This window comes from Colletotrichum paranaense (genome assembly GCF_030867605.1).
Source record: "Colletotrichum paranaense strain IMI 384185 chromosome Unknown Scaffold_9.1, whole genome shotgun sequence".
Lineage (NCBI taxonomy): Eukaryota > Fungi > Ascomycota > Sordariomycetes > Glomerellales > Glomerellaceae > Colletotrichum > Colletotrichum paranaense.
This window is the reverse complement of record NW_026848967.1, coordinates 1,175,226-1,202,257: the sequence shown is the minus strand read 5'-3', so window position 1 is coordinate 1,202,257 and position 27,032 is coordinate 1,175,226. Positions and strand designations below refer to the sequence as shown.

Below are 27,032 nucleotides of genomic sequence, written 5' to 3'. Positions count from 1 at the left end.
GTCCACTATGATGGAACGCAAAATGGCTTTCTCCCGGACTACTTCAAGCAACATCTTTGTAATTTCTAGCCCCAGTCAAGACAGCTTGTCTTTCGCCAAACCTTCTACAATCGAGTCAACTGACTCTATATTCTCTCATACTGTCTAGAAACAAGCCAATGACTTGGGATTTTGTTACGTACAGCCCACGTAATGGCAACCGGACATTCGGACTCATCTCGCAGGTTCCATCAGCTGGGTAGCACCAGTAAAGTCTATCAACGAATGAGAAAAGCAGGGAATGGGCCCTCAACTCTCTACGTCGTTGCCGTTGAGTCTTGGTTGCCTTTTCGGGACCAGCAGAGTGAACGTTATGATGCATTTGGACTTTCGTAGTTTCCAGTAGAGCGAGGAATTTTGCGTCGAGGCCAAGATGTCGAAAAGATACCGCTTTACAAATATCACGGCGTACAGCCAAAGTCGTAGTTGCATTGCTCCCTTCCCATCAGACTTTAAAGTTGATTGCAGACTTGCAACTTGAGCAGATCTTGAGCTATGAAAGCAACCGAAAAGACGGCAGACTCCTTCCAGGAGCATGCCTCAGGACAATCCAACAAGCCTCTCTCTCGACCACCTCACTCTTTGGAGGCTGCTCAGGTTCTCGAAGAACTCCATGTCGACGCAACCCAAGGGTTAGACCCCGACGATGCCATCCGTCGGTTGGCCGAATTGGGGCGCAATGAGCTTCGTCAACAAAAGGGCGTTCAGCCTTTGAAAATCTTTCTCGAGCAGATTTTCAACGCCATGACTCTGGTAAGTTGTCTTTCGAGTCTACAATAGCCAGACTCTCGCTAGTCTGGCTCGCGGAAATGCAAAACAACACGAGGTAACCATCGAAACTTGAAATAGGTCCTCCTACTAGCACTCGGCGCAAGTTTCGGCATCCAAGCCTGGATCGAAGGCGGCATTCTAGGCGGCATCATCATCCTAAACATCTTCATCGGCTTCTTCCAGACCCTCCAAGCCGAGAAGACAATCAACTCGCTAAAGAACCTCGGCAAGCCGACATGTAAGGTTGTACGGGACGGCAAGACGATCGAGATACAGACGGCCGACGTAGTACCTGGAGACATCATCGACTTGAACACGGGTGACTCGGTGCCGGCGGATATCAGACTCATTGAGGCAGTCAACCTGGAGGCGGACGAAGCGTTACTTACGGGAGAGTCCGCACCTGTCTCCAAGATGCCCAACTCGGTGTTTGACGAAGATATGGGCCCTGGGGATCGACTTAATGTGGTGTACAGCTCCACGGTCATCACGAAGGGTCGCGGGCGCGGCGTCGTGTTTGCTACTGGCATGTTTACCGAGATTGGTCTCATTGCTGGTGCATTGAACGGCGGCTCGGGAGATAAGTCTCGGGTGAAGCGCAACGAGGATGGGAGCGCTTCGATCTTTGCGTACTTTGCCGCTGGATACACGGCTACCAAATCGTGGATCGGTGAGTTCCTGGGACTTACCATCGGCACGCCATTGCAAAGGAAGCTCTCTCAGTTATTTCTGTGGCTGTTTCTGTTTGCTATTATCTGCGCCATCGTTGTTCTTGGCGTCAACAAGTTTGATTCTCGCAAGGATGTGATTATCTACGCAGTCACTACCGCGATTGGGACGATTCCTGTTTCTTTGTTACTTGTCCTGACTGTCACCATGGCTGCTGGCACCAAGAAGATGCTTGAGAGACACGTCATTGTTCGGAATCTGTCCAGTCTGGAAGCGCTTGGAGGAGTTAGCAGTAAGTGATCCATCTCCTATTGACCTCGGTGGAGACTATCTTGCCTCGTCATCGTTTAATCTCTAACCACCGTACATCTCAGATATCTGCTCCGACAAGACCGGTACGATTACCCAAGGACGTATGGTAGTCCGAAAGGCATGGCTTCCGGGCTGCGGCACGTACTCTGTCCACACCACGAACGACGTATACAATCCTTTTGCTGGTGAAGTCCAGTTTGCGGCTGGCCAACCAGAGGACATCGGCTCCGTCTCCGAGAAAGAGCACGATCTACGGGCCGAGCCGATTGATACGCACCACGAGCCTGCGACGAAGCCTGCTCTGCAATGGTTCTTGAATGTCGCGTCGCTAGCAAATCTGGCAACGTTAAAGCAGGCCGTAGACGATCCCGCCAGCTCTGGGGAGTGGACAGCTAGCGGAGCACCCACTGAGATTGCTATTGAGGTGTTTGCGTCCCGGTTTGGCTGGAACAGATTGCAGCTGTCCCAAGGCTCAGAAGCTTCTTGGAAAGAAATTGCAGAGTTTCCCTTTGACTCGGATGTCAAAAAGATGTCTGTCATCTTCAAGGATGTGGCCTCGGAAGAGATGCATATCTTCACAAAGGTGAGGCTAAACTGCACACATCAATCAACGTATATCTGTAATAGACTAACATGACCCTACAGGGCGCTGTCGAGCGTGTCTTAAGGTCTTGCAGCACTATCGCGTACGGTGACGATACCCGCACTCTGACCGACCGCTATAGAGAAGACATCATATCCAACATGGAGGTGCTGGCCGGCCAAGGTCTACGTGTTCTCGCGCTCGCACATCGAACTCTTAGCAGTGACCTTTCGGAAGCCCAATTTGCAGACGGCAAAGCCCCAAATCGCAACAACTTCGAAACTGATCTCACCTTCCGCGGCCTCATCGGCATCTACGATCCTCCCCGTCCCGAGTCCCGGCCTAGTGTTGAGATGTGCCAAGGAGCTGGCATCGTCGTCCACATGCTCACCGGCGACCACCCCCAGACAGCCCGAGCCATCGCCACAGAAGTTGGCATCCTGCCGCCGCCCGAAAAGCTCCGGCTCCTCGCTGCCGACGTTGCCGAGGCGATGGTCATGCCCGCACACGATTTTGACGCCCTGACTGACGCCCAGATCGATGACCTGCCGCAGTTGCCTCTAGTGGTGGCGCGATGTGCACCGAGTACCAAAGTTAGAATGATTGAAGCGCTTCACCGCCGCGGTCGGTACGTAGCCATGACTGGCGATGGAGTCAACGACAGCCCGAGTCTGAAGCGGGCCGATATTGGCATCGCCATGGGCTCCGGATCGGACGTGGCGAAGGAGTCTTCCGACATCGTCTTGACGGATGATAACTTTGCGTCCATTCTGAACGCCATCGAGGAAGGCCGCCGGATCTTTGACAATATCCAAAAGTTCATCCTCCACGTCCTGGCGGCAAACATTGGATTTGTGATTGCGCTGCTTACGGGGTTGGCGTTCAAGGACGAGACTGATACGTCGGTCTTTCTGTTGTCGCCTGTGGAGATTCTGTGGATGTTACTCGGTACGGGTGCTTTCTGTGAGACTGGACTTGGATTTGAGAAGGCGGTGCCAGACATTCTTAAACGACCGCCACAAAATGTGAGCATCCTACTCTGATGCGTTGGTGGAAGTAGTAAACTGAATACTGACGATGATATCCCAGCTCAAATACGGCGTCTTCACGCACGAATTCATCCTCGACATGGTGGTCTATGGACTCATTATGGCAGGCTGCGTCCTCGGAGCCTTCACCTTGGTTGTATTCGGCTTCAACGGCGGCAACCTCGGTATCGAGTGCAACAACGCCTACTCTACAGCCTGCGAGCCCGTATTCCGCGCTCGTGCCACGAGTTATACGACCATGACCTGGATCTTCCTCCTCTTCGCATGGGAGCTTATTGATTCACGCCGGTCTCTCTTCTACATGCCAGCGGGTTTCAAGGCTTGGGGCCAGCATCTGTGGGGTAACAAGTTTCTCTTTTTGTCTGTGACAGTTGTCTTTTTTGTTGTGTTTCCGACACTGTACATACCCGTGTTGGATCATGTGGTGTTTATGCATCATGGAATCAGCTGGGAGTGGGCGATTGTGTTTGTCGATGTTTTCATCTTCATGGCTGGTGTCGAGGCCTATAAGTGGGTGAAGAGAGTTTACGCAAGGAGAATGTTAGCCAAGGTTGACAGCGGATTTGCGGAGTCGAACGGAGCTCAAGTATAGAGTTGTTTGCTTGGAACCAGAGATAGTTGTGTGTAGACTTTGCCAATATTGTCAGGGCAGGTATTGGGCGTGAGCAATACCCCCAGTCTTTTCTTCTTCCTCCACATCTTCCTCGCTATTTGATTTCGTTCCCATTCTCTCTTGAGCTTCTTCTTCTCTCAGGATCCTCCTCGCCTCCATTAGCGCTTTGCCCAAACGATTCTCGCCCCAATTCGCCTGGTTCACCATAGCCTCATCCGCCTTGAACCCGATGCCCCATATGCGGTCAGTCCTCGATGCCTCGACCAACAACCTCTCCCTTGTGGACATCAAAATCGCCTTGAGGTGCGGATTCTGCCCAAACTTGGCAATGCTGCCCACTTCCACGACCTTGCTCTTGACCTCATCCCACCTCGCGTCGTTGAAGCCCACGGTGCCTTTGCCGAGCTTCTTCTGCTCCTTGGGGTCCTTCTCCTGCATGATACGCGCCTGTCGCTGCGTGTCGCCGAAGTAGGCTGCCTTGCAGTACATCATGAACTGTTCCGCGCAGGTGACGGTGATGCTTCCGTACGGGTCGGCGGGGTCAACTTCGCGGCCGCAAAGGGCGGAAATCTCTTGTTTCGAGACGGTGAAGACGGAGGGATACCATTGACAGAATTGGTGCCATGGCCACTTCTCTTGCGGCATGTGGAAGAAGACGGGTAGACTAGAGTCATCGCTATCGGGAGGATCGGAGGATGGCTGTTTTTTGTCGGGCTTCTTCTTTGCTGGAGACATATTTTAAAGTTGTGTGACTGATTCTTGTTTCGTCGTGGCTTTGATGTATTCAAGATCAAAGGCTGCTGTCTTATTGTTCTTTCCTTCCTCGGAATTGAATATATACACAGAAGGAAAGAACCTTGAACCATGGGAACGACCACAACATCAGAAAGGTACACCTTCTGGAGAAAGATGCCTCCTTAATTGATGACTTCTCGCCGTTACATACTGAAAGTCAAATCGCCAATAAAGTGCGCCTACCCAAGCCACGCGAGAGCATAAAGTTCACGCTGCTTTCATCTGCCAACGTGTTCTACGAATATCTGAGCCAAGGCAGTAATTCGGAATGCAATGAATACAGAGAGACGACAGTGAAACATAGATAGAGAAAGATCATGTAAGTCATGGCTACATGCCTAATCCCCAAGTTTTGGTGATTGGTGGTCGATTAAACGCTCTCATTGACAGAAAGTCAGGATGTTTAGAATCATGAAGTATCTAGAATCATCGAGCTTGTATTTTTCTTAGGGTTCTTGATGGAGATGTATCACTGGAAGACGTAAGAGTCTCTATGCGTAAATCTACTGGTTTGAGGGAGGCGGTTCATCATGGATCATCCCGAATACCCTCAATAAAAATACAATGACTTGGCGCCCTACTAAGGTTGCAGAGTGAGCGCTAGCCCTTAGAAAGGGTCTGTTTTCCTCGTCACTCATGAGGCAAATGACTTCGGCCTTCGATCAAGCCCCGCCGTTGAGACATTGGCCCTTTCAAGACCAAGCTTCATCCATTTTATCGTAGCAAGCGGGCGATGGATAATGAGACCGGCTTACACACGAGTGACCCCTTTCTGAGAACCACTAGCACTGGAATCACCGCGTGCTTCTCTTCAGAGCGTATGTGGAAGACTAGAAGAAAGGCCACTTATAATAGCAGTAGCAGTCGGAGTTGCCTTTGCTTTAGTAGGGCCAAAAGGAAACTGATAAAAGAAGTACTGACATACGAAATAGATACTGTGCTGCACACTTGCTTGGACACAGCAACATGGGTACATGTCGACTAACTCAGAGAGGAATCCATGGAGTATAATCACCTTCCACTCAAACCAACATCACATCGGATCTCGCCGCCGTTGTTACACGAGTCAGCCCTATGGAGCTCTGAATGACTCGCAGCCCCTCAACCCTTGCGGGTAGTTGGGCATACCAAGACCGAGTTCCCGAGTGGGCGAGGACTTGGGATCGGAATGCCACGATGGAGACTGGGTCCGGCTCCTTATAAGACCACTTCAGGAACGGATCTAAGCGGATAAGCGTAAATATTAGGTGAGATATGGGACGAGGTGCCCACAGTTGCATGTGGTGGGCAGCACATTTCTGGAAATGCGGCCGGAGGTCCGTGTGACGGTTGAAGATTGCCATTTTGATGAGGGTCTGCTCCTGGATATCACGACAACGAGAACTCGTTGGAGGAGGAGCAATAAGTCTGCAGTCTCGCCATACGTTGGAACGCCAGTTTTTGCTTGCCTTGTCACGATGAACTTTGTGTATAAGACTTTGACCTTAGGAAATGCTCGCAGTTTTCAGCGAGCAATTGTGAATATGAACTCTATGTCGTTTGAGTATCCATCGTACTGCAGTAGTGTTGTGCAAAAGAAACAACGAAGAAGCTCTTAGCAAACCTGCTCACCACCTGCTTCTTTTCATGACTCGAGATGCCTGATCTGGAGGGTGCTGATTTGAACAACTGAAACGCGCATGCCCTCGATATTCTTGGCCAACCTGTTAGGGGGAACTTTTGGATTGAGCCTCCTGCCATTTGGACCGTAAATAGTGGTTTAAATGGGGAAGACTTCCCAATTTTGTACGTCAATGCAACTCCAGACTTCCTTTATGGGATGCTCCCCAGCTACGCCCCTGGTTCCAACGTGGAGAGGGTTCTTTCATTCCTGGTATCCTAAGCCGATGGGATTTGACATGTCAGAAACGTGGCATGCATGTGTCGTAGAATCCTTATTTCTCAAGGTGCGCAATTCCCATGCTGTGGCCGGCTGGGCAGCCAGGGGGCACCTTTTTGGGTAGCTTCAAAGTTGGTAACGAGAAAATCAGGAGCACTTTTGTCGGGCACGTTTTAATTGCTTCCAATCAGCTTGCCAGGAGGCGCTTGTAGATGGAAGACTTATGGGGGTTATGGGTATCTGCCTATCAGGCCATCACACTGCATTCCCTTTTTCGAGTAGGGTATCTGGAGCATGACAGATTGAGTTCAATAACTAGGCAGGCTTCGGATTATCGTGAGACGGATGGAACCACTCGATGAAATGGATGTGAGTCTAAGTATAATAGGGGCTTCAAGCCCATCTCATGGTTCAGATTCGAATACAGGCTACCCTCAGACATCTTTGAGAGCCATTGTTAGAGTCGTGTGATCGAATCATTCTCTGGTCTCTTTACTGCAGTCTCCTGTAAGCCCCAAGTGCCACAGTATTGCTTTTCCAGCACGTTCAAGCTGACATCATGCCCAGGAATCCAGTGCAAGAACCAAGATGAAGACGATCGGTACACTCCTCCTCGCCACTCTGGCCAGCCAGGCCTCGGCAGCGGTCCAGATGGAAGTGCGATTCAGCGATAGGATGATCGACGTCGGGAACCTCGACCTCTTCGCCGTGACATGGCAAACCATTTACGGAGAGACCGGCAACACCAGAGCCATCATGACGGACCGCTCCACCGGCGCCCAGACCAACGAGTGCACACACGCCGACGACTACGACCCGGACGTGACAGTTCGAGTCAAGATGAACGGCGCCTGGGGGAAGACGCCAGGCCTCGAGGGCAACGAGATGCGCGACGGCCTCGTCCAGTCCATGTGGGAGGTTCTCAGCAGAGTCTCGGACCCTTACGGATACGAGGTCTTCAACGGCTGCCGGGGACTGACGTGGATGGAGGGCGTCGGGTACACGCCCGACGCGGCGTGTGGTCCCCAGAGTTCGAGAAATTGTCAGTACGCGTGCCGCAGGGAGAACTCGCCCGGGTTGGCGCAGTGCATGAACCATACTTGGGGCCACAAGGTGCCGTCGTCGCTGCGGGTGACGGCGTACATTGACGGTCAGCTGCAGCCTGATGACTTGATTATTGAGTTTTCGGCTACTGCCAACTCGGAGAGCGGTGGATGCGGCTGGGTTGGGAGCATTGCTGGTGCTCTTGCTGGATTCATTCCTGTTGGAGGCAAGCTGTTTGCCAAGGGTATTGAGATCGGTTGCAGCGATTGAGCTTCACTTGCCACCAAGTGAGTGATGGAACTTTGGTCCGAGTTGATGCTGCTATTCAATATTAGACATTTGTCAACCTTTTAAGCTTAAATTCGCTTTATGTTGATCCTTCGTGTGATCGAGGTCAAATGGCACTTACCAAAGTCCCTTTGGCGTGAGATCCATGTATCATTGTCCTAGATTGCGGTTGCATCGGCAGATTCCAGCAATCAAAATTGTCCATTTTCTCAAGGATATTATAACCTAGAGTAATATTGCGTGATGATTGGGCTGCGCCGGAGCTAATATCAACCATCAGGTTAGATTCTTATCCAGGCAACAACATGAAAACCACCCAAAATTCCGCGATTCCCTCAACTTTTTGCACCATGACAGTCCCAATTCAGGATCTTTGTCACACATCCAGTTACCATTCACCTTCACCATGCCGACGCCTACTCTTTCCGGGACAGTCCTCCTCAACCTAGGACCTCTGACGACAATATGGACAGCCCCGGCATCATGCGCAACCTCAACCCCAACCCCGGCGCTAGCTCGCAAATTTGATCCGGGCGTGGCATACTGGCAACAAACCTGCGAAGTCGACCGCGACCCATACGACGACTGCATCCCCTCCGGCGATGCCATGAACTCAGAATACCACTCACGCCGGACCTATACTGAGCGGTTCCTCTTCCATTATTCCCCGGGCAGCCAGTGTCCCTCCGGATGGGTCACCGCAGGCTACGGTATCCGCGATGAGACATCGTCGCATTCATTGAGCGGCGTCTTTGCCGACCCGACGCTGACCTTCGACGCCGGGACGACCACGTCTATTGCGTCGGAGATCAACCCCACGTTTGAGTTGAGGGCGGATTTGTTCATGTCTGCGATGGAGCCTTCGGAGACTGTGATCGCGTGTTGTCCGAGGTAAGCTCAGCACCCTTTTGAAGTTAGCTCTCCTTCTCGAAAGCTGGGAAAGGTCTGATGATGTGTTCTTCTTTTTCTTAGTGGGTATACCGCGGGACTATATGGGAACTGCTACTCTTCGACCGCCAGAGAGGTTTACACTGCGTCTACAGGTTGCAAGTTGTACAATGTAAACGATGTGGAAGTGGTAGACCGCACGTTCACTTTCCACGGGAGAGTCGTTACAGGCAGCTCCATATCGATCAAGGGCTCGGTTGTTTCGTTGCAACCGAACACAGTGACTATTGAGGCAAAGGACAGCACGAGTTACGTTGGCGCGTTGATCACGCCTGGGATCACGCTTGTGAATAAGGGTCTTTCTGAGGCTGCAGTTCAGACCTCGGCCGCTGGTTCTGGAGAGAGTTCGTCCACGGGCCCGACTGAGACGCCCAGTTCTGGAGTTTCTTCTAAGGCCGCCGGTTCGTCTTTGGTTAATGGCGTTATGATGGCTGTTTGTGGAGTTGCGGTAATGGCGGGTGCCGCTCTCATGGTGCCTCTTTGATATTGACAAATCCGCCGATCACACAAATACTCTCTTTCTCATGAACCTGCATACATTACATTACATACTTGCATAGAAGTACAATTATGAAGACTGATTCCGCCTCATTCATTCCCGCTCTACGAAGTAATTCTAGTCGAGAGGTCTGGCCGAGTCATTTACATAATCGGTGGACCCTCCTAGCTCAACTCTAAGTGGACAACCCCAAAATGCACGCGAAGCGAGTCCCATCCCTTTGCGGAGACACACACAACAAAAACGTAGCAAACTCTCTCACTTCTGCTCACCGTCAATCTGCAGCAAATGACAAAAGGGAATCCAAGGACCGACCGCGATTCGAACGCGGGGCCTAGAGATAGTTACAGCTGAGGAACTGCAATCTCTCGCTCTACCACTGAGCTATCGATCCAAGTGGTTATTGCTGGTGGCTGTGGCTCGTAGTTGGATTCATGGATGCTAATCTTCTGCAAGCTTCTGCAAGGGAGGATTTCCAGCCCACAAACAATCGAGCTAACAACTTGCCACTTTCGCCGTGTTCCGAGCAACGAGATTGGTTGACAAAAACTATGCTGACGTCTCATAGAGTCATTGATAATAACAACAATAGCAACGAAATTACTCACACCCAAACTCTGGTGTCACCTGGAAAGATGAGTCAACAGTAGAACGAACAAAGACACCGGCTTCTCGGCTGACGGACTTGACCGGGACGGACATGGACCCATTGGAGGGGCTGCTCCACCAGTCTACAGCAAACAATACCTAAGCCCCAATCTGAGCGGGAATCGTCATCCAACAGCGGTTGCTTTCGTAGCTCAATTTGGTCAGAGCGTCCGACTTTTACGAGTAAAAGATCATCGGAAGGCTGTGGGTTCGAGTCCCACCGATCGCGGCTCTTCTTTTGCATTTTGAGATACTTCACCTCTCGCTTGCAGTGTCCTCCCTTTTGGTGTTGTGACTGTCCGGCAGTTAGCAGTAGGTACGGGCAGCTACTAGCAGATGGATGGAGAGGGGCTTGGTCAGGCTCTGCATGTGCATCGAATTGTAACTGTGTGCCTAGTGTCAAGTGCTCAAAGGCATAACGGAAACGTCAATCATCAACACTTGAGATAAGTTAAAAGAATTTAGACACCTATCAATGTTTCCATTGTTGCGTGCTTCCTATCACTTGCATCAGAGAGCCGGACATATCAGTTCATGGCCGGGCTGTGCCCCACTTCCGACGACCTTCAACTACCAGCATATCTAGCATTTTTAGAAGTCGTCCTACTTTCTTTCCATGAAGGAAACAATCATCGAGGTTGTCTTGTCATTCTTTGGAAATTGGGATTGATTTATGCCGACCTTGGCATAACAAAAAGTCCCCCCAGCAGCTAAAAAAAAAGCCATCCATTCTGCATCAGACTAGGGTCAAGTCACGCGGCACGACTCTCAAGAACATGCCGCGACTTTCCGGTACTGCAAACGTCCCAATCCGCTCGAATGCACCCTCATTCCGCAGCGATTCTCGCAGGACCAAGCCAACTTGCATGTGGTATTCAGTATGTGCACAGGTACAAGACTGGTTGATTGGTCCCTCCCGGTCATGCCCAACTGGCGTCACGATGCCTAGCAGCATAATGTAACATTTGAACCCATCACTGGCTTGGAACGAACCGCGAAGCCTCGCGCAATCCGGCAGAAACCGGAATATCATGTGAGAATTGCGATCCAAGGGATCACCGTCGTAACAGCTAAACAGATGTGGGATTAGGGGTCTTCTGCCCATCGGTGGCACGGCAGTGATCGGTCGAATCGCCGCTTTGGCTTTTATGCGGTAGTTGGTGGCTAGCAGACTATCGTCGGATCCGGGCAACTCGTCGTAGAACATTCCCACTGAGCCGAATGACATACTGCGATCGAACGAGTCGAATGTGTAGCCTGGCGACAGCTGTGAGGCTCCTCCAAATGTAGTTCCCTTGCTCAGAACCATGGATGCCCAGGACCATGACGGGATGCGACTGGTGTGATGTCGATATGCGTCTGGGATAGATGGGGAATCTTGGTCAAGCTGGTTCGGTTGCGCCCTCTCAGGCGGCAGGGTGGTCCATAGAAGGTCAAGCGACAGCTCTTCAGGTGTGTCTACTGCGATCCCGGCGAAGTGGGATCTTCCATTGAGACGAAGGATGTGTCGAAAGAGGCCGGCGACAACTGCCAGCTTCTCTTCGGGGTCGGCCGGCGTTAGGGCTTTGTAAAGTTTGAGCACATAGTCAGGAGGCCCGACGGCCCCGCGCGAGATCCAGGTGGGTTTCTTCAGGATGTTCTGTACAAACTTTTGTCCTTGTCCAAAGTACATTGGGTTATCGCACTCGCATCTGGGCCGTTCAAGGCAGTCCCACACTAGCTCTGACTTGTGTAGATAAAGCACCCTGCGAGACAGCAAAAGGCGCTGGAAAGCAGGGGCATGCTGGAAGAGTCCATGGTGTTCTTCGAAGACATTTGATTCTTCGTCATCATCCATGGGCCGCAACAAGGTCTTGTTGGCGAATGCCGCGTGATACCAATGCATATTCTGCCGAGCATAAATGTAGTGTGTGCGGCCAAATTTACTGACTTGAATGGCAACGGATCTACCCGCGTTTTCGACGCCGGCTATGCTGTTGTGTCGCTCGGGACCGAAATTGCTCAGCCTGAGATCTTTAACGCTTGTCAAGGCGATAGTGAGGTATGACCGTCCGAAGATGATATCCTCTCGAGCCAAGTGCCAGTTTACGTCTTCCTCGATGTCTTGAATGACGCAGAAATCTTGGACCCAAGCATACTGGATACCCAATTCGCTAGCGACCGTCATGGTCTCTTGCAGGGCCACAGGTATTTGCCACCACTGCAAAGACTTTTGGCGCTGGTCGAAGTTTTCCGAGGTTGTCAACGATGAAGGAGCCGGTAACGGGCCGGTGTAGCCATGGACGACGGTGATGTAGGGCCCGGAGACTGAACAAGAGTCGACCAGTTTGATACCGTTCCGCGGGCTTTTTCCAAGATCCAGAAACCGCCGAGGAGCAAGACCGGGCTCAGACGGATACATCCTCGTGCCACATGTCTTGTGTGTTGCATTGCATTCATCGACCCATCCACGGATCGTCTTCTGCCGATGCTTAGAGTGTAGTTTGAGAGGAACCTCATTAGAGACTCCGATAGACTTCCACGGCAGCGGCTTGCCTGTGAATGTGTCAATATCCATCCTGAAAGCCCCCTCAAGGTTCATCACTTTCTCACCTGGTTTCGTGAACAAGTCGACTATGCCCTTCACGAGAATGACATTGTTCGCGGAGTTCCGATATTTGACAAATGATTGGATAGAGATAGCCTCGTACAGGTGAATGACGGCGTATGAATCATCAAGCATCAGCCTCTTCTTGGGAATGTTGACATTATTGGCCCAAAAGATAGCAACTTTGATGGCGTAACATATTTGGCATCCCTTCTTACCGGCCTTAATAATGCTCCTAAGATCGCAGGAAAATTCCCTGGAGTCGACAGATCCAGGCATATGCGCCTTGTCGAGATCGCAGCAGACCGTACAAGGCGGCCGCTCCTGGGCAGCATCGGGATGGGCTTGGACCCCGGTGCCGGGCATCGTGTACTTATTCTTAACGTCGACGGACCGCCATTTGGTGGCGATGCGAGATTGGCTGGGCAGCCTTGAACGGCGGCAGTGGTCAAAAGACTTCGATATTGATTAAAAGTCCTGGGTAACTTTGTTGTCGGAATAGGGCAAGCCGGCAGGTTGCTGTTTGAGGTTGTGCTTTCAGGGTGTAGATAGTTGCAGACGTGAAGGTGCAAGTCGTCCATTCAACATGCCGACGGTTGGATGTGAAGACTGTGCATCGCACTGTTCTAATGGAGTCTCGCTGACATAAGGCAAAGACCCACTGAAAAGGGGCTGAGGTGGTCCCCGCCAGGTGGTCTCTCCTTTACGCGACTCCGTCTCAACACCACCATATGTCAAATGCTGTCATGCTGCATACGTCACCGAAATAGTGTTCTTTAGCGGCGCACTCAAGAGGGAACTAGGGATAACGGTGCGGTCAAGATGAAGTTTCCTTACAGTTGGGGGGGCCGAGGTATCGTGAGAATACTAAAGTCTAATCAACTTGTCTATGGTATTTTTATGCTAGTCCGCTTTTTGTTGAATTGGAATGAATCCATTACATGCCTTCTCTATCTCTCACACTTTCGACACAGTCTTGCCATCGGATCACCTTCATGTAAATGCACTCGATAATGGCGATGACAACCATGCCGCCACCAAGGCCTATCCAGGCACCATCCAACTCTAGGCCTGGTGATCCCAGCTCCAGCCAGACCGCGAGCGGTACTGCAGCCAGATAGTTCACGGCAAATACGACAAAAGCCGCGACCGCCTGCCGGCCGAGACCCCGCAGCACGCCGTTGCATCCGCTGATGATGGAGTCGATGAGCTGGAAAGCCGCAACCGCAAGCATGGAGTCGGACGTGAGCCTTTGGACCTCGGCGTCCTCGGAGAATACAAGGGCGAGCTGGTGGCGGAATAGGAAGATTAGAATGGCGTCCAGGATACCGACGACGGTAAAGACGATGGCGTATACGGTTGTGGCTCGCCGAGCGGTCGCTACGAGCCCGCCGCCGATCAAGTGACCGATGCGGGTGCTGATGGCAACCGAGATGGAGAAGGGGATGTGCCACATGACGACGGAGATGGTCGTCAAGATAGTTTGTGCGGCAAGATGCTCGGTGCTCAGGTAGGATGTGCTGAGCGTCAAGATTTCAAAGGCAGCCCACTCGCCCAAATTGACAGCCGATCCGGCGATGGAGAGTCGCACCGGCACGCTCCACTCAGTGAAGGCCTTGCGAGAGAATCCACCCCAGCACTGGTGCGACCACTGGCCCCAGACGACGATGTAGATGAGCAGAAGGACGGGACGCAGGTCGTTGGCCAGAGCCTGGCCCAGGGCAGCGCCTTCCAGACCCATGTTCAGCTTGAAAGCGAACAGCCAACTGAGAAGGGCGTTGATGGGGGCGCAGATAATGAGGACGACCATGGCGCTTTTGAAATCGCCCTGGGCCTGGAGGAACCTCTTGAGGGCTTCGAAGGCGGCGTAGCCGGGCATGCCGATCAAACTGACACGGAGGAACGTGCCGGCCTTGACGGCCAGGTGGTGCTGCTTGACGAATAGGGAGAGAACCGATGGCGAAAAGACCCAGAAGAGCCCAATGGGGACGGTAGCGAGGGCCATGAGAATGAGCATGCGTTGAACATGTAGGCCAACGGCGGTAAGGCGACCAGAGCCGTGGGCCTGGGCGCAGAGGGTATCCAGGGCGGTAGCCATGCCCTCGTAGATAGCTAGGCCGATGATGTTCATGGTCGTCAGACCAATGCTAGCGGCGGCGAGGTCATCGGCGCTGAGGTGGCCAGCCACGAATGTTGTGATGACGGTGAACGAGTATTGTAGCAGATAGGTGGCGATGAGCGGTAATGAGTACCGACAGAGGAGCCATGCTTCCGACAGCCAACCACCGCTACCCGCCGGTTCAATGTCCGGCTTGTGATGCGGCTGATCCGACAGCAGCGGCGTGGTCTCGCCGGTGCGGTCGTCTCGGTCGCGGGGGTCCATGGCGGGGGGGACGGCTCTACTATCGGTCGCAGAACGAGGGTGTGAGATGACACGGGAAGGGTAGGGCGGAAAAAAGGTGAGGTGGCAGGTGTTGGGTTTTCAATTAAGTCTTCAAGGTAGCAGCCAGGGGCCCAGCTGAGGATTTTAGGTTCCCGTAAGGTTTGCTTTGATTAGCCCAAAGCTGAGGTGCATCAGAGGGAGTCTGTGTGTCCTTCCAGGATGGTTGTCTGCCTTTGTCTTCTTTTTCCTTTACTTTCTCCGTCTGGATTGGGTGGTGTCAAACGCGTCTTGGGATCGGGCCGTTCTGCACCGCGAATGCGAGGGATAAATAGGGATGGAAATGGGGAGGACAAGGTCAGGAACACAGCCCTGCCAGCTTACACAACTGTCCGTGCGACTGCAACAAGAAGAGAAAGTTTTCACGCCGGCAATGCATTCCGATTCCCGTCGACTCCGGATACTGTACGTACTCTAAGCGGATCAATCTGGTGGATACATCTCCACTACTCCGGATCCCCGAACCCGCAGCACTATGTAGGATCGCGCCACCTCGGGTTACTGGTGTGAGATCTCATTCGCCCACTCGCTCTCATCAAAGTTCCCGTGCTCGTGTACGCGAATGAATCAGAACGATTTGTCGCGGATCTTCAGCGTCTTGCAGGTCATATTTGACTCATCTGATTGGATTTGTACAGGCAGGACCAGAGAGTTGTGAGATATTGTCTTGCCAAGCTCACTCATGGCTGATTCTATCTCCAACCCTAGTGAGATGAGTCACGAATTCTTTTTCTCTCCGAAGACTATCCGAATACACAGAGCTGTGACTCGAAACCAAGATGATTTCCCCCAAGAGCTCAATTAACATAGTTGGTCTTGTAACTTATGCAAATACAATTTACAATCGCAAGTCAGCCTCAGCAGACTTCATGGACCCCTCTTGTGAGCTCGATCTCCGCCTCTCATCAGAAGACGCCCCAAACTCTCCATCTTCAGTCAATTTCCTCACACTCTCACTGCGGCCGAAAGCTACTTTCTCTGCATAACCGTGGACCTTGCGACCGACCGACCACTCGGGTACTCTAGCCAAACCAGCCCTCGCGATCCTCGAATCTCCTGCGCCGCTCGCCAGATGAGACCCCGGTCTCGTGTTGGACCCGCTATCGATCGGCCAAGTCGTTGGTTGAAGTCTACCGCCGTCTTTGCCTGACAAGGACAAATGGTAAGGTGCCTGAATGGCGGCCACGGAGGTGGCCCCGAGGAGGCTGTCGATGACTCCCTTCAGACTTGGGATGCATGCTGTGAGGATTGACATGCCTAGCGAGACTTGTAACCATATGATGTGATGTACAGCGTTCCATGTCGTGTCAGTGTAGTCTGTTACCATGATATTTGTGTGAATCAGTCTCGGAATCGTGATTATGGGAATGCTGTGCGAAAGATTTGTCAATTGATACATCGCTGAATTGAAATATTGGAGCAACTTACATGATGCGCGTGATGAAAAGGGCAACAACCATTGTCTTTCTCTTCAACGCAGTCTGCACTTTCCACATCATAGCGACGGGAAGCAGACATAGACAAACATCCGTAAAGATGTCCATCACGCCGTTGTAGAGGAAAATATCCTCTCGGCCTGGGCACTTCTTACCAGCAGTGGCAAGCCACGGCTGCGGTAGGGAGCATTGAAAGGCCGTCATCGTTATTCCGGAGATGCCCCAAGCAACGATGGCACCGAAGAGTACTTTGTTTGCAAGATTCAGTCGTCCGTGATTATTGATGGAGTGAATGAGGAGGCATAGTGAAATCTTCGTGCTAGCGACAATCGCAATCGCGAGTATGGAGGAAGCGTAGAAGAACTATGACTTTTGGTCAATTTCGTCTCTACTTCTGCTCTTGCTATATGACTGCATACCTTGTGAAATGCCTCGAGATCATGAGGCTCTACTATATCTTGATGATGGCCTAGTCCGTGGTTGCAAGCAATGATGATGCAGACTGTCTGTGAGAGAAGTAATCCGGTCGCGACTAATAATATTACATCGTGGCTCTTCAAAGAGGTGATGTTGAGACGAATGATAAGCTTCAAAGATATTCCGACGATGGCGTAAACGAGGAAGATGAGCGAGGCAACAACGACTAGCGCAGCTTGATCGTCTTCCGTCAATGCGTAGAATGGGGGATCTGGTTGAATGTCGACTGCCATACTCGGCTGGTCCATTGACATGATCTTCGCTAAAAGGATTTAGTTGAGCCTCCCCCTTGTGGTTTTACTGTTTCCTTGATGGGGTTGCAGAGTGTTTGAACTTTGTAATCAATAAGCACCATGAGCTACGAGGGGGGGGGGGGGAAGACAGGCCCATGGTAATTGTGTGGGCAATTCATCATCAATCCAACAGCCCGGCGTTCTGATCAGAATCCGGAGTAGTTTGCGAAGATCTACACAGCAGCTCCGTGCCATGTGTCGAGCAAATCAACCAACACTGAATCTAAAGTAGGGTTGCTCGGCCCAAACATGCTGGTGTGTGAACTCCGTCGTGTCTTGAGTGAGTTAAACATACATGTGCACTTGCTAAGTACAGGTAACACATGTGCCTGGAAGTCCCACATGGCGGAGCCTTCTCTTTCGTGCGTAAGAAGGGTGACAGACTGCCTACCAAATCTTCGAGATTATTACATAGTTCGAGTCCTTCCGTCGGGTTCTCAAAAAACCCTCTCTGTGTGCGCGGGGTGAAATTTCTATTGTGGTTCTGTTACGTGTTGCAAGGATGGAAGCGAAGTTTGCCTGTGGGCCAACATCTGATATGACGAGAAGTTTCGTGGTACATATGATGTGGAGTCAAAAGACCAAATGAGATGTCGAGCAGTTAAATTGAACTCATCTTGAGTCTGGTCCTTAAGATCAACATGGCAGGCTTCGTTGGGACTATTGGAAACATCACACTTCATGTGCCCGTATCCAGACTCTAGTGCGTACTTTTTGAAATGGCACGTAAAGTAGTAAGCTTCCGCGCGTAACCTGGCAAAGTTTCCTCTCCAACTTGATTATGCCCAATTAGTCTTCACTGCGTTCATTGGCTCGGACACATGCCTCTCAGAAGACAGCAGTTCCTAGACCCCAGCCACATGCAAGCATCCAGACCATCGTTGTGAGATCGATCAATGAGTCGGGTTACATTCTCTGCAGAGGAGCTCAGACATCCGGACCAGACTCACCTAGGATCGGAGGTAGAATACCCGCAGGTACCTTGGATATCGATTCCTTCACCCTGAGTCGCGCTGGGAGATCGCACAAAGAAGTGACGAATACATGGGCGCAAAGCAGCGTAACCCTGGTACCCGGGTATTCTTCAGCCCACGACTAACGAAGTGATGACCACAACGGAATCTGACCGGCAGAGACCATATGTGATCGATCCAACTGTAAAGTTTGGAGGGTTCGGTGATGCCGAGTAGCCCCGGGAACGGTACGGGTAGAGTCCGTGTGGTCGAACCCCTCCCGGCATGCAGGAACCCCGGCTCGAACCCACCGCGGAGGCCACCTGTTGGTCGGTAATAGTTCCCATCGAGGAAGCAGTGTTTACTTCAACATGCATATTCAGCGGGACCTAGTCCGAATTTTGATTGAATCCTCGTCGGTACTGATTTCCAACCGCCAGCCGTAGCTGCATCAAAGGAGATGATCCGGATACTCCCTTCGCCAATCTTTCCCTAGGTTCAGAGTCGCCCATCCATCTGCAAGCTTACTGCGGCTACTGGGGTCATTGTCTCACATTTCTCTCGTCTGTAGCTACACCTGCTGATATTTATGTGCATATGGTGCAGCATTTGGCCAAGGCTGTGGAGGTGCTGCCCGGCTCTTTTGATCTTCCCCAACTCGACTCCTTGAAGAGACTCTTACATATGCCGCGGATCGAAAGCATATCATTCATCCTCATTTTTACATCAAGAAAACTCAGAACGCTTTCTTGTTGTTGACTTCCCTTCTATCACTGCCTCAATTGGTCTCTCGAGCATCTCGTCATGGCTCCCGCAGAAGCAATCGAGCTGCAGCCCGCCGCCAAAAACGCCAGTCAGATTGACGCAAACGAGTCAAAACATGGGTCCGAAGTCTACAACCAGACGCGGACGCGGAGAGTGTTCTCCTTCTCCCAGCTCTTCGCATTTTCGTTGACCTACATGGCCTTATGGGAAGGCATGTGCACGTAAGTATACTGTCGATCCGCTCTAAAGATTCATGGCCGTGCTTGGTCTGACTCCATCCCAAGAAACATGTACTTTGCACTCTACAACGGCGGTCCTCAAACATTCATCTTCAGCTTCGTCATAGTGTTTTGCGGAGCCATCGCACAAGCCGCTTCGTTGGGCGAGATGGCCTCAATCCAACCTGTCGCCGGTGCCCAGTACCACTGGACGTTCCACCTCGCACCCGCACGCGTCAAGCGCTTCGCAACCTGGATCCAGGGTTGGTCGACGTGGTTTGGTTATGTGTCGCTCCTTGCTGGCATTGCGAACGTCACCATCATTCTCCTGGAGTCTATGATTGAGCTGAATCACCCCAACTATGAGCCGGGAGGTTGGCACACCTCGGTGCTCGTCATCGCTATGTGCGTTATTCAGGGTTTGATGAACACGTACTGCTTTAGAGTGATCCCGTGGGTTGAGCTTGTGGCTGGAGTTCTTCATGTCTGCTTGTTCGTCGTCTTTGTTGTGGTTTTGGCCGTGATGGGGACTCGACACTCGAGCAGCTTCTTCTTGGAAACCAGCATTGCGTCTGGATGGACGGATAACTTCATTGCTTGGAATCTCGGCATGTTGACTTGTGTTTGGAGTTTCACCGGTATGAGCCAATCTTCCAGAGATAATCCAACGTTTTGACTGACAATCTGTCTAGGGTTCGACAGTGCCATTCACATGAGCGAGGAAATCCGAAAGGCCAAGTCTGCGGTCCCTCGTGCCATGTTCTGGTCCATCTTTATGAACGGATGCCTTGGCTTCATCATGGTCTGCGTCATTCTCGTCTCAATGGGCTCAATCGACGACGCCCTCAACTCGGCTAGTCCTATTCTCACCATTCTTCTCAGCATTACCGGCTCCAAGGGCGCCACGACGGCCATGATCACCAGCCTCTTCGTCGTCTCGTTTAGCGTCAACTTGGCCAACATCGCATCCGTATCCCGTCTCACTTGGGCCTGGTCCAGGGACGGAGGCATGCCTGCTTATCTGGCATACGTCCACCCAAAGCACCGCGTACCGATTCGCGCCATTATCGTCACGGTGTTCATTGTTTGTGCTCTTTGTCTTCTCAATATTGGAAGTTCGAGTTACGTTGCTTTCGGCGCTATCACTTCCCTCTCATCCATGGCTCTCTACCTCAGCTATGCGATCGCAATCAGCAGCATGTTGTACGCTCGCTTCTCTTCCAAAGGAGGTGTCGAACTAGGAGAGTGGAACCTTGGTCGGTTCGGTCTTTATATCAACTCGTTTGCCTTGGTCTACACCCTTTATGTCATTGTATTCCTACCTTTCCCTTCGACGATTCCTGTAACTGCAGAGAACATGAATTATTGCGGACCAGTCATGGTCTTCGTCCTGCTGGTTGCAGTAGGTCTATGGTTCATCAAAGGGAAGAGATGGACTGGGCCAAATCTTACAATTTTGGATCTGGTCATGGATAAGTCTTGATGAGAACAGGCAGCCAGTCTCAAGTTATTCCAACTACGTAATATGTACAAGGAGTTGAAGTTTACCTAGTGAGAGCAACGTCTAGTCAGATATACCGTGCTCTTGAAACTTGTGCTTCCGCAAAGCCCGTCGACTCCTCGCAAGTAAACTCTTTGAGTCTACATGTCGAGAGGATGGATACAACCCGTGACCCCAAGGACCAGAAAGGGTGCTTGGATATCTTGCAGATGCACTCAGCCCATTTATACAGGCTAGTCGGTCATCGAGTTCATTACTTATTCAAGGGAACTTGATGAATACCTTGAGCTCCTGTTGATTGCTCAACCGCCCATAGTACGTAGGGACTTCCTCAATGCCGATAGATGCGCTAGCCACGAAGCCTGGTTTCGCCATACCTCTGAAAATCAAGGTGACGAGCTCCCCAGCAACAGTCTCGGGATCTGTGATACCACCTTCGTATCTGATACCCTTCGAAAAGAACTGGGTGAGGGGAAACGAGGCTTCCGGCGTGATTCTCTCTGCATTCGGAGCCAAACCAGCGTTTGTTTGGGCCAGGTAGATTCCAATCTGGCCAATTTCGCCCCCTGCAGCGACGAGTTCGACCATCTGATTCAGCACGATGTTTTGCTGCATTGTACCGTTGGCAGTGATGGCTTCCATACTGACGGCGTCGACGGCTCGGATGACACCGCCGGGCTCGTATGCGAGAATCTGCTGTACGGGATCACTGTCCATGGAGTTGATGGGCACGGCTCCGATGGATGCGGCCTTCTCAAGTCTCATGGGGACATGGTCTATGCTGTACACCCGAGATGCCCCGCGAAGTATGGCGGAGTACGCAGCAAGCAGGCCCACGGGACCAGCGCCAAATACAGCAACAGTGTCGTAAGGCTCAAATTCAATTTAGTGACAGCAATCCATCCGATGGAGAAGACATCGGAAACGGTCAGGTAGTCTTGTTCGATGCTGGTGTTGGTGGTCTCGGCGGTCAAGGGGACGGGGATAAGAGCCATGTCGGCGAACGGTACTCAGGCGTAAGGAGCTGGTCAAGCATCATTAGTAACGAAGAATCAAAACGTTTGAGGAGAATCCGAGTTACAACCTTGGAGACCTCCGTTTAGACCTCCGAAGGCTAGGCCCATGCGAGGTTCAGTCGCAACTCCAATATCGATGTGTCCAGTAGCGCCATCATCTGGAATGATGACATATTGTCCCACCTCTAAATATGATGCACCACTACCAATGAACTCAATATATCCCACTGTATAACTGTTAGCTTTCATGTGGTTGAGTAGGACATACTCTTGCCCGAGAAGTAAGTTCATACTAGCTTCGTGGCGCAGCGCACACGGTGGCTCCCCTCCTATATAGCCATGATAACGGTTCAGGTCTGAACCACAAAGCGCCGAAGTTGTGAACCGAGCTACTGCGCCAGTCGTATTGATGATGCGTGGTACTGGGAACTGATCAATATGAACTTGATACGGCCCCGTCATGACGGCAGCGCGCATGGTGCTGTTGAGAAAGCTAAGCGACATAGTGTTCAAGTTTAGACGTTTTCTCGAGGTCAAGGAACTGACAATGGTGATTGAACTGCATTTTCAGCCCTCAAGCCAGGCAGTATTTGGATTAAATAACGAACAAACCTCGGTCTATTCGGCTCTTGTCCTCAGAGGTTCGGAAGTCAACTTGAGGCTCATGATCTGCAGAGCATAGCAACTTCCGTATGGGCATGACGCGGCAGCAGTAGCTATTCTTGTTGACGAATGATACACGTCCAAAGTTGTGATTCTATCATTTGTCCACTGATAGTGATGGTGCCATCGAGGTTGAGAACGGACCGAGGCCGTACCCACCGGATTTAAGCATATGTCAACCCAAGCTTAGTTCAACATATCAGCGCGGTAGTTCGCTCGGTATTGCATTTGGCAACGGCCCACTTGTCCTAATACAAGGTGAATCGAGCATAGAATGGCCTCCCATTGGACGACCGCATAGATCCTTGCAGCCGTCTTTCATAGCCACTGTAGGGAAACAGGAAAGATTCTTGCCAGAACAACTCCTTGTGGAAATTTGAAGGTATTAAGATGAAATTCTGCTTCTCCGACATCTGGTTGCCCGAATCTCAATCAATGAACCAAGGTGTTTTTTGTCCGAAAGCTGCGCAGATTCCCAAAGTCCGTCTCTTGCTGTTCGCTATTCATGCCAACCCTCGGAAGTCGACTCCAATATGATCGGCAGCCGAGCTGGACTGGGCGATTCAAAGACTTTACCTTCTTCAGGCTTGTAGATAAGAATGTTGTAGAGTATTATCCCAAAAACTGGCAGGTTGTACTGCGTAAAGGTCAGATATTCTACTCAGGGCAGACAGAAGTGAAGCGGTCAGTGCCATGTGATAGGCGTGGAGATTTCTCTTGTCTCTCGGACAGCATACGCGGTTATGAAATCATCGTGGCTGTGCTAGACTGTTGTCTTCATCGCCAAGATCGAACAAGCCTACAAGCCCACCGACAATGTGCAGATTATTCCAATACTCTCAGCTCCTTCTCTGTAACTGAACCCCCCATATTCCTATTCATGCTGCGTAGAATTCGGCGACTAGCTCGATTCGATACGACGTATCTGTTCGCAGGTAACGGGGAACCTTGATGAGATAAGGTATTCCTTCTGTAGCTTCATTATCGTCGCCACTGCTGCGCGTCCCAGTCATGCAACATCCCTATGCTACTACGTCGAGTCTCCACTGTTATGGCATGTCCCGATGTGAACGAATGTTCAATGCCTACAACCAGAAGAAGCAGCACGAGCTGGCATGTACAGCGCAAGACCCCATCGCTTACTTGCAAAGTCCAGCCGGCCTTCTCGGCTCCGACTTCAATATGGGCCCGAAGTTACCCGCCAGCCCCACTCTCGGCTCCGGGTCTCGATTGATGATGACCTTGAAGTTTACGTTCAGTCGCAAAGAGAGGCGCAGAGTAAACTACCTGTGGGCTTGAAATTCTGAGTGGCTGTATTGGAGAAATCGGACAAATGCGACCGAAAAGATGCGGAAATTCCCAAATGGTTTTGAACCAGGGTATGTTTCTCGCAGCCCGCAAACAAAATAACGACCTTTAGAAGCTAGTGAACACAACTGCCGAGTCTGTTCACGCTCTCTTGGATATTTCAAACATGATTGCCTTCTCTGTGTCAGAGCCGCTGTTATTGGAAGATGACCTTGTCAAGTGTTGCAATCTTCTTCGCTTATGATCCCAGAAGAGCCAACCAAGAAGGACTGCCGTGGTCAACGGGACCATAAACGCGAAGTAAATCCAAATCTTGGACGAAACATGAGCTTCTATCATATGAAAGTCTCAGTATTGAACAATACGGAAACAATTAAAAGGGCGCTGATACTAACGAGTCTGGAAGTCGAAAAATGACATGCTGAAAATGGAGGCGATGAATGTGCCAGGCAGAAAAGCAGCACCGAGAAGAGAAAGGGCCTTCATTGCCTGACTATCGCTCTTACTAGCATGAGCTATCTTTCTCTGATCTCCTGCTATCTTGAGGTTCAATTTCGCATCCTTCTGTGCAATTTCGGCCGTAATGAAAGAAACCTAAGGTACTTTTAGTTAGTAAACGTTTCGCGACCCTTACTAGCTAAAGGTATATAATGCGTAGGTATATCTCTGACCATGCTTCGTTGGATATTCAAGCGTTCCACGGATATGGAAACGTATTTCTCCAACCTGACGAGTCGTACTCTGTGACAATGAAAACGGTCCTTCAAAGTCGCATGGAGCCGATCCAACGCTTTGGTCTTATCAGTAGGGTCGATATGTGCCCAGAAGCAATCTGTGTCAGCTTCCAAAGCATCAATGACCTTGGAGTAAAGTTTGGGTGGTCTATGAAGAATTCTTCTGTGGTGTTCTGTGAGATCACTTGCGACTGTGCGCAAGTCGATGGTGCCGTCCTTTGAGTAGTAAAAGCCTGTTGTATCGTCATTGACACTGATTGCTTTTTCTAGTTGTCGAATGCTAGTTCGGGCTTCTCGTTGTTTCACTTCGTCAGATGTCGCTACGAGATCAGACATGATGATGCTGGGGATGAGAAGTGGATGGCATATGTCAAGAACACAATCTCGCAAATTGGACAAGCACTCAACGATATCGGCGGTAGGTGTCCATTTGACGAAGCCTGTGGTCTCGCGCCGCTTGAAAGAATATGATAGAATCAGTTCCCAGCCGCGGGTTCCAGTCTTCTTACGGCTATCATGCTTTCCAAAGACCATCTCTAAATACGAAGTGAGTCCAGAGCTTTGAGGCTATGAGTATAAGGTCGTGAATGCTTACGAAGGTGAGGATCATCGTCTTCAAGAAGAACATATCTGTACCAGAAGAGAGGTCCAAGAAAGGTGGTCAATTCGACGGCGTGCAGTGGGAGCCGTAAGCATTTGAGCATTTGCTGATAATGTGCTGGTGGCAGTGGAATCTTCAGCGGTGTGAAGGTTTCCAAATCCTTGGCATCTTTCTGAATGCTATCTCGAAATGTCAGTCACTGTGGCATTCGCCATTCGAAGTCTGTCCTGACATTAAACGAAGCTTGCTCGAAAGTTTGCTTTCTTCTTCTACGACCGGTGGATGGAACTCGCCCTTCGATAGTCTTTAGTGCTAAGGAATCTTTTTGTAGCAAAAGGATGGCTGGTAAGAGTAGTCAGAGAATTAAAGGGGGTTAAAAGTCTCACCTGCTCGTATATAAAGTCATTAAGGTTGTCAAGAGTCAAATCTCCTTCTCTCAACGCGTTCAAAGATGGATCCTAAGTCATGCCAGAACGGTCAGGATATTGTTGCAAGAAAGCGAATCAATGGGGACAGGGACTTGCTGTGTAGTTGTAGAGCGTGAGATAAGTCGTTGCTTCAGTGACATGGCGACATTTCGCCAAGTGCTTTTTGAACATGCACTCCTCCATTGCCCTATCAGATGTTCAAGGCTTAGGAAGAAGCTCATGGCCATCAAACGGATTGGGGATACCCAGATGTTGGACTTTAAGAAGAAGAAATCCAACGACGATGGCGAGCGGCATGGCGGATCGGGCTCACTGCATAACAGGGGTAAACCAAAACCAGGCTGACAAAAGTGCACTTTCACTTCGGATGGACCTTATTGCATGCAATATTGCTGCTTGATCCATGATTATGCAGCATGTTGCTAGCCGAAATATTGCAACGCGCATGCTCATCTTATTGATTCGACGAATCGCTATGCACAATTGAGAGTTGGTGTGCCTCGACCAACATAATGAGGCTGTCCGATCCTACGGGACTTATATCAAGCAAGGCTTTTGGTAGCGATCTTTACTAACCTGAGACGTGGGAAAATGCCAAGTTTTGAGGTATCATATCGATTGTCACGTTCAATCCGTGGGGGTATTTCCACTTTTTGCGCGTTGATTCCAGGTGGCCTTGAATCAATGGTTACTGAAGCCGGTAGAGCCTGGTTCGTTCAAGGTTTTCGAAGGCATCAGCGTGGATGGTCGAGCTAGCTATTGAACCGACATTCGGTTATGACTTTTCAAATCTTTCGGTTGGAAATTGCAGTCAAACCGAAAGAAATGATAGCATTCTAGTCGTTCGTTCACCTGAAGATTTCCTGGATTCCTCATCCAGGCGGCCTGGAAACTAAAGAGTCAGTATTTAGCCTGTAGAGGATGAGCTGAACGAAGTGCGCCGATCTTGAGTTCTTTCCAACGGGATCGGAATAGTAAAATGGAGCTGCCAAGTGCTTGTTATCAATACGGGATTGACATGTAATATTACTAAGAGGAGAGCCGAGACGCTGAAGTAAAGGCATGGTTGATATCATGAATGTCCGCACGTCGCACTTAGACCTTATTTAATAGACAAAAGGTTTTTACTCAAGATGAGTTTGACTATGACAGGAGGCGAGGCGGCATAAATGCCCTTCCAATCTTTAGATCGGTTCGAATACATCCTGAATGAGTAGCTAGCAGGTTCTCTGGAGATGATCTAAAGTCGGCACTTCCGGCTTTCTGTAGGGGTCAGCTCCGTGGATCCCGCCGGACAATTATTACCAGAGCCGTGGCACGGGATGTGGGCAGTACACAGGATGAACTCTAACAAATTAGGGAAAACATTGAGCCCGGACTCGTCCACCAGCGGCACTTAGATTGAAACAAGCATTGCCTAGCCGCGGGACGAATTTCTCCCCCATCAAAAATGGAGATCCCGACCCGACTTTTAC

General features: G+C 50.8%; 10 protein-coding genes across 10 annotated transcripts; 4 read left to right on the top strand and 6 right to left on the bottom strand.

The window, feature by feature from the left end:
• Positions 1 to 534: 534 nt before the first annotated feature.
• CPAR01_11148 (potassium/sodium efflux P-type ATPase) lies at positions 535 to 4,015 on the top strand (the record flags this gene model as incomplete). Its single annotated transcript, XM_060495407.1, has 5 exons — positions 535 to 792; positions 889 to 1,771; positions 1,854 to 2,374; positions 2,437 to 3,399; positions 3,464 to 4,015. 5 exons carry the CDS (start codon positions 535 to 537, stop codon positions 4,013 to 4,015), a joined length of 3,177 nt encoding a protein of 1,058 aa, XP_060345755.1.
• Positions 4,016 to 4,066: 51 nt separating this feature from the next.
• CPAR01_11147 (uncharacterized protein) lies at positions 4,067 to 4,771 on the bottom strand (the record flags this gene model as incomplete). The annotated part of the gene is made up of 1 exon (XM_060495406.1): positions 4,067 to 4,771. One exon carries the CDS (start codon positions 4,769 to 4,771, stop codon positions 4,067 to 4,069), a length of 705 nt encoding a protein of 234 aa, XP_060345754.1.
• A 2,527-nt stretch (positions 4,772 to 7,298) lies between these two features.
• CPAR01_11146 (uncharacterized protein) lies at positions 7,299 to 8,024 on the top strand (the record flags this gene model as incomplete). The annotated part of the gene is made up of 1 exon (XM_060495405.1): positions 7,299 to 8,024. One exon carries the CDS (start codon positions 7,299 to 7,301, stop codon positions 8,022 to 8,024), a length of 726 nt encoding a protein of 241 aa, XP_060345753.1.
• A 424-nt stretch (positions 8,025 to 8,448) lies between these two features.
• On the top strand, positions 8,449 to 9,474 carry CPAR01_11145 (uncharacterized protein; the record flags this gene model as incomplete). Its single annotated transcript, XM_060495404.1, has 2 exons — positions 8,449 to 8,933; positions 9,015 to 9,474. 2 exons carry the CDS (start codon positions 8,449 to 8,451, stop codon positions 9,472 to 9,474), a joined length of 945 nt encoding a protein of 314 aa, XP_060345752.1.
• Positions 9,475 to 10,873: 1,399 nt separating this feature from the next.
• CPAR01_11144 (uncharacterized protein) lies at positions 10,874 to 13,090 on the bottom strand (the record flags this gene model as incomplete). Its single annotated transcript, XM_060495403.1, has 1 exon — positions 10,874 to 13,090. The coding sequence occupies one exon, from the start codon at positions 13,088 to 13,090 to the stop codon at positions 10,874 to 10,876; it is 2,217 nt and encodes a 738-aa protein (XP_060345751.1).
• A 571-nt stretch (positions 13,091 to 13,661) lies between these two features.
• On the bottom strand, positions 13,662 to 15,107 carry CPAR01_11143 (MATE efflux family protein; the record flags this gene model as incomplete). Its single annotated transcript, XM_060495402.1, has 1 exon — positions 13,662 to 15,107. One exon carries the CDS (start codon positions 15,105 to 15,107, stop codon positions 13,662 to 13,664), a length of 1,446 nt encoding a protein of 481 aa, XP_060345750.1.
• An 895-nt stretch (positions 15,108 to 16,002) lies between these two features.
• Positions 16,003 to 17,331, bottom strand: CPAR01_11142 (uncharacterized protein; the record flags this gene model as incomplete). Its single annotated transcript, XM_060495401.1, has 3 exons — positions 16,003 to 16,534; positions 16,593 to 16,963; positions 17,020 to 17,331. The coding sequence occupies 3 exons, from the start codon at positions 17,329 to 17,331 to the stop codon at positions 16,003 to 16,005; spliced, it is 1,215 nt and encodes a 404-aa protein (XP_060345749.1).
• A 1,796-nt stretch (positions 17,332 to 19,127) lies between these two features.
• On the top strand, positions 19,128 to 20,789 carry CPAR01_11141 (uncharacterized protein; the record flags this gene model as incomplete). The annotated part of the gene is made up of 3 exons (XM_060495400.1): positions 19,128 to 19,309; positions 19,373 to 19,944; positions 19,999 to 20,789. The coding sequence occupies 3 exons, from the start codon at positions 19,128 to 19,130 to the stop codon at positions 20,787 to 20,789; spliced, it is 1,545 nt and encodes a 514-aa protein (XP_060345748.1).
• Positions 20,790 to 21,068: 279 nt separating this feature from the next.
• Positions 21,069 to 22,327, bottom strand: CPAR01_11140 (alcohol dehydrogenase GroES-like domain-containing protein; the record flags this gene model as incomplete). The annotated part of the gene is made up of 4 exons (XM_060495399.1): positions 21,069 to 21,680; positions 21,734 to 21,816; positions 21,889 to 22,050; positions 22,117 to 22,327. The coding sequence occupies 4 exons, from the start codon at positions 22,325 to 22,327 to the stop codon at positions 21,069 to 21,071; spliced, it is 1,068 nt and encodes a 355-aa protein (XP_060345747.1).
• Positions 22,328 to 24,184: 1,857 nt separating this feature from the next.
• On the bottom strand, positions 24,185 to 25,854 carry CPAR01_11139 (uncharacterized protein; the record flags this gene model as incomplete). Its single annotated transcript, XM_060495398.1, has 4 exons — positions 24,185 to 24,388; positions 24,535 to 25,064; positions 25,124 to 25,308; positions 25,790 to 25,854. 4 exons carry the CDS (start codon positions 25,852 to 25,854, stop codon positions 24,185 to 24,187), a joined length of 984 nt encoding a protein of 327 aa, XP_060345746.1.
• Positions 25,855 to 27,032: the final 1,178 nt, after the last annotated feature.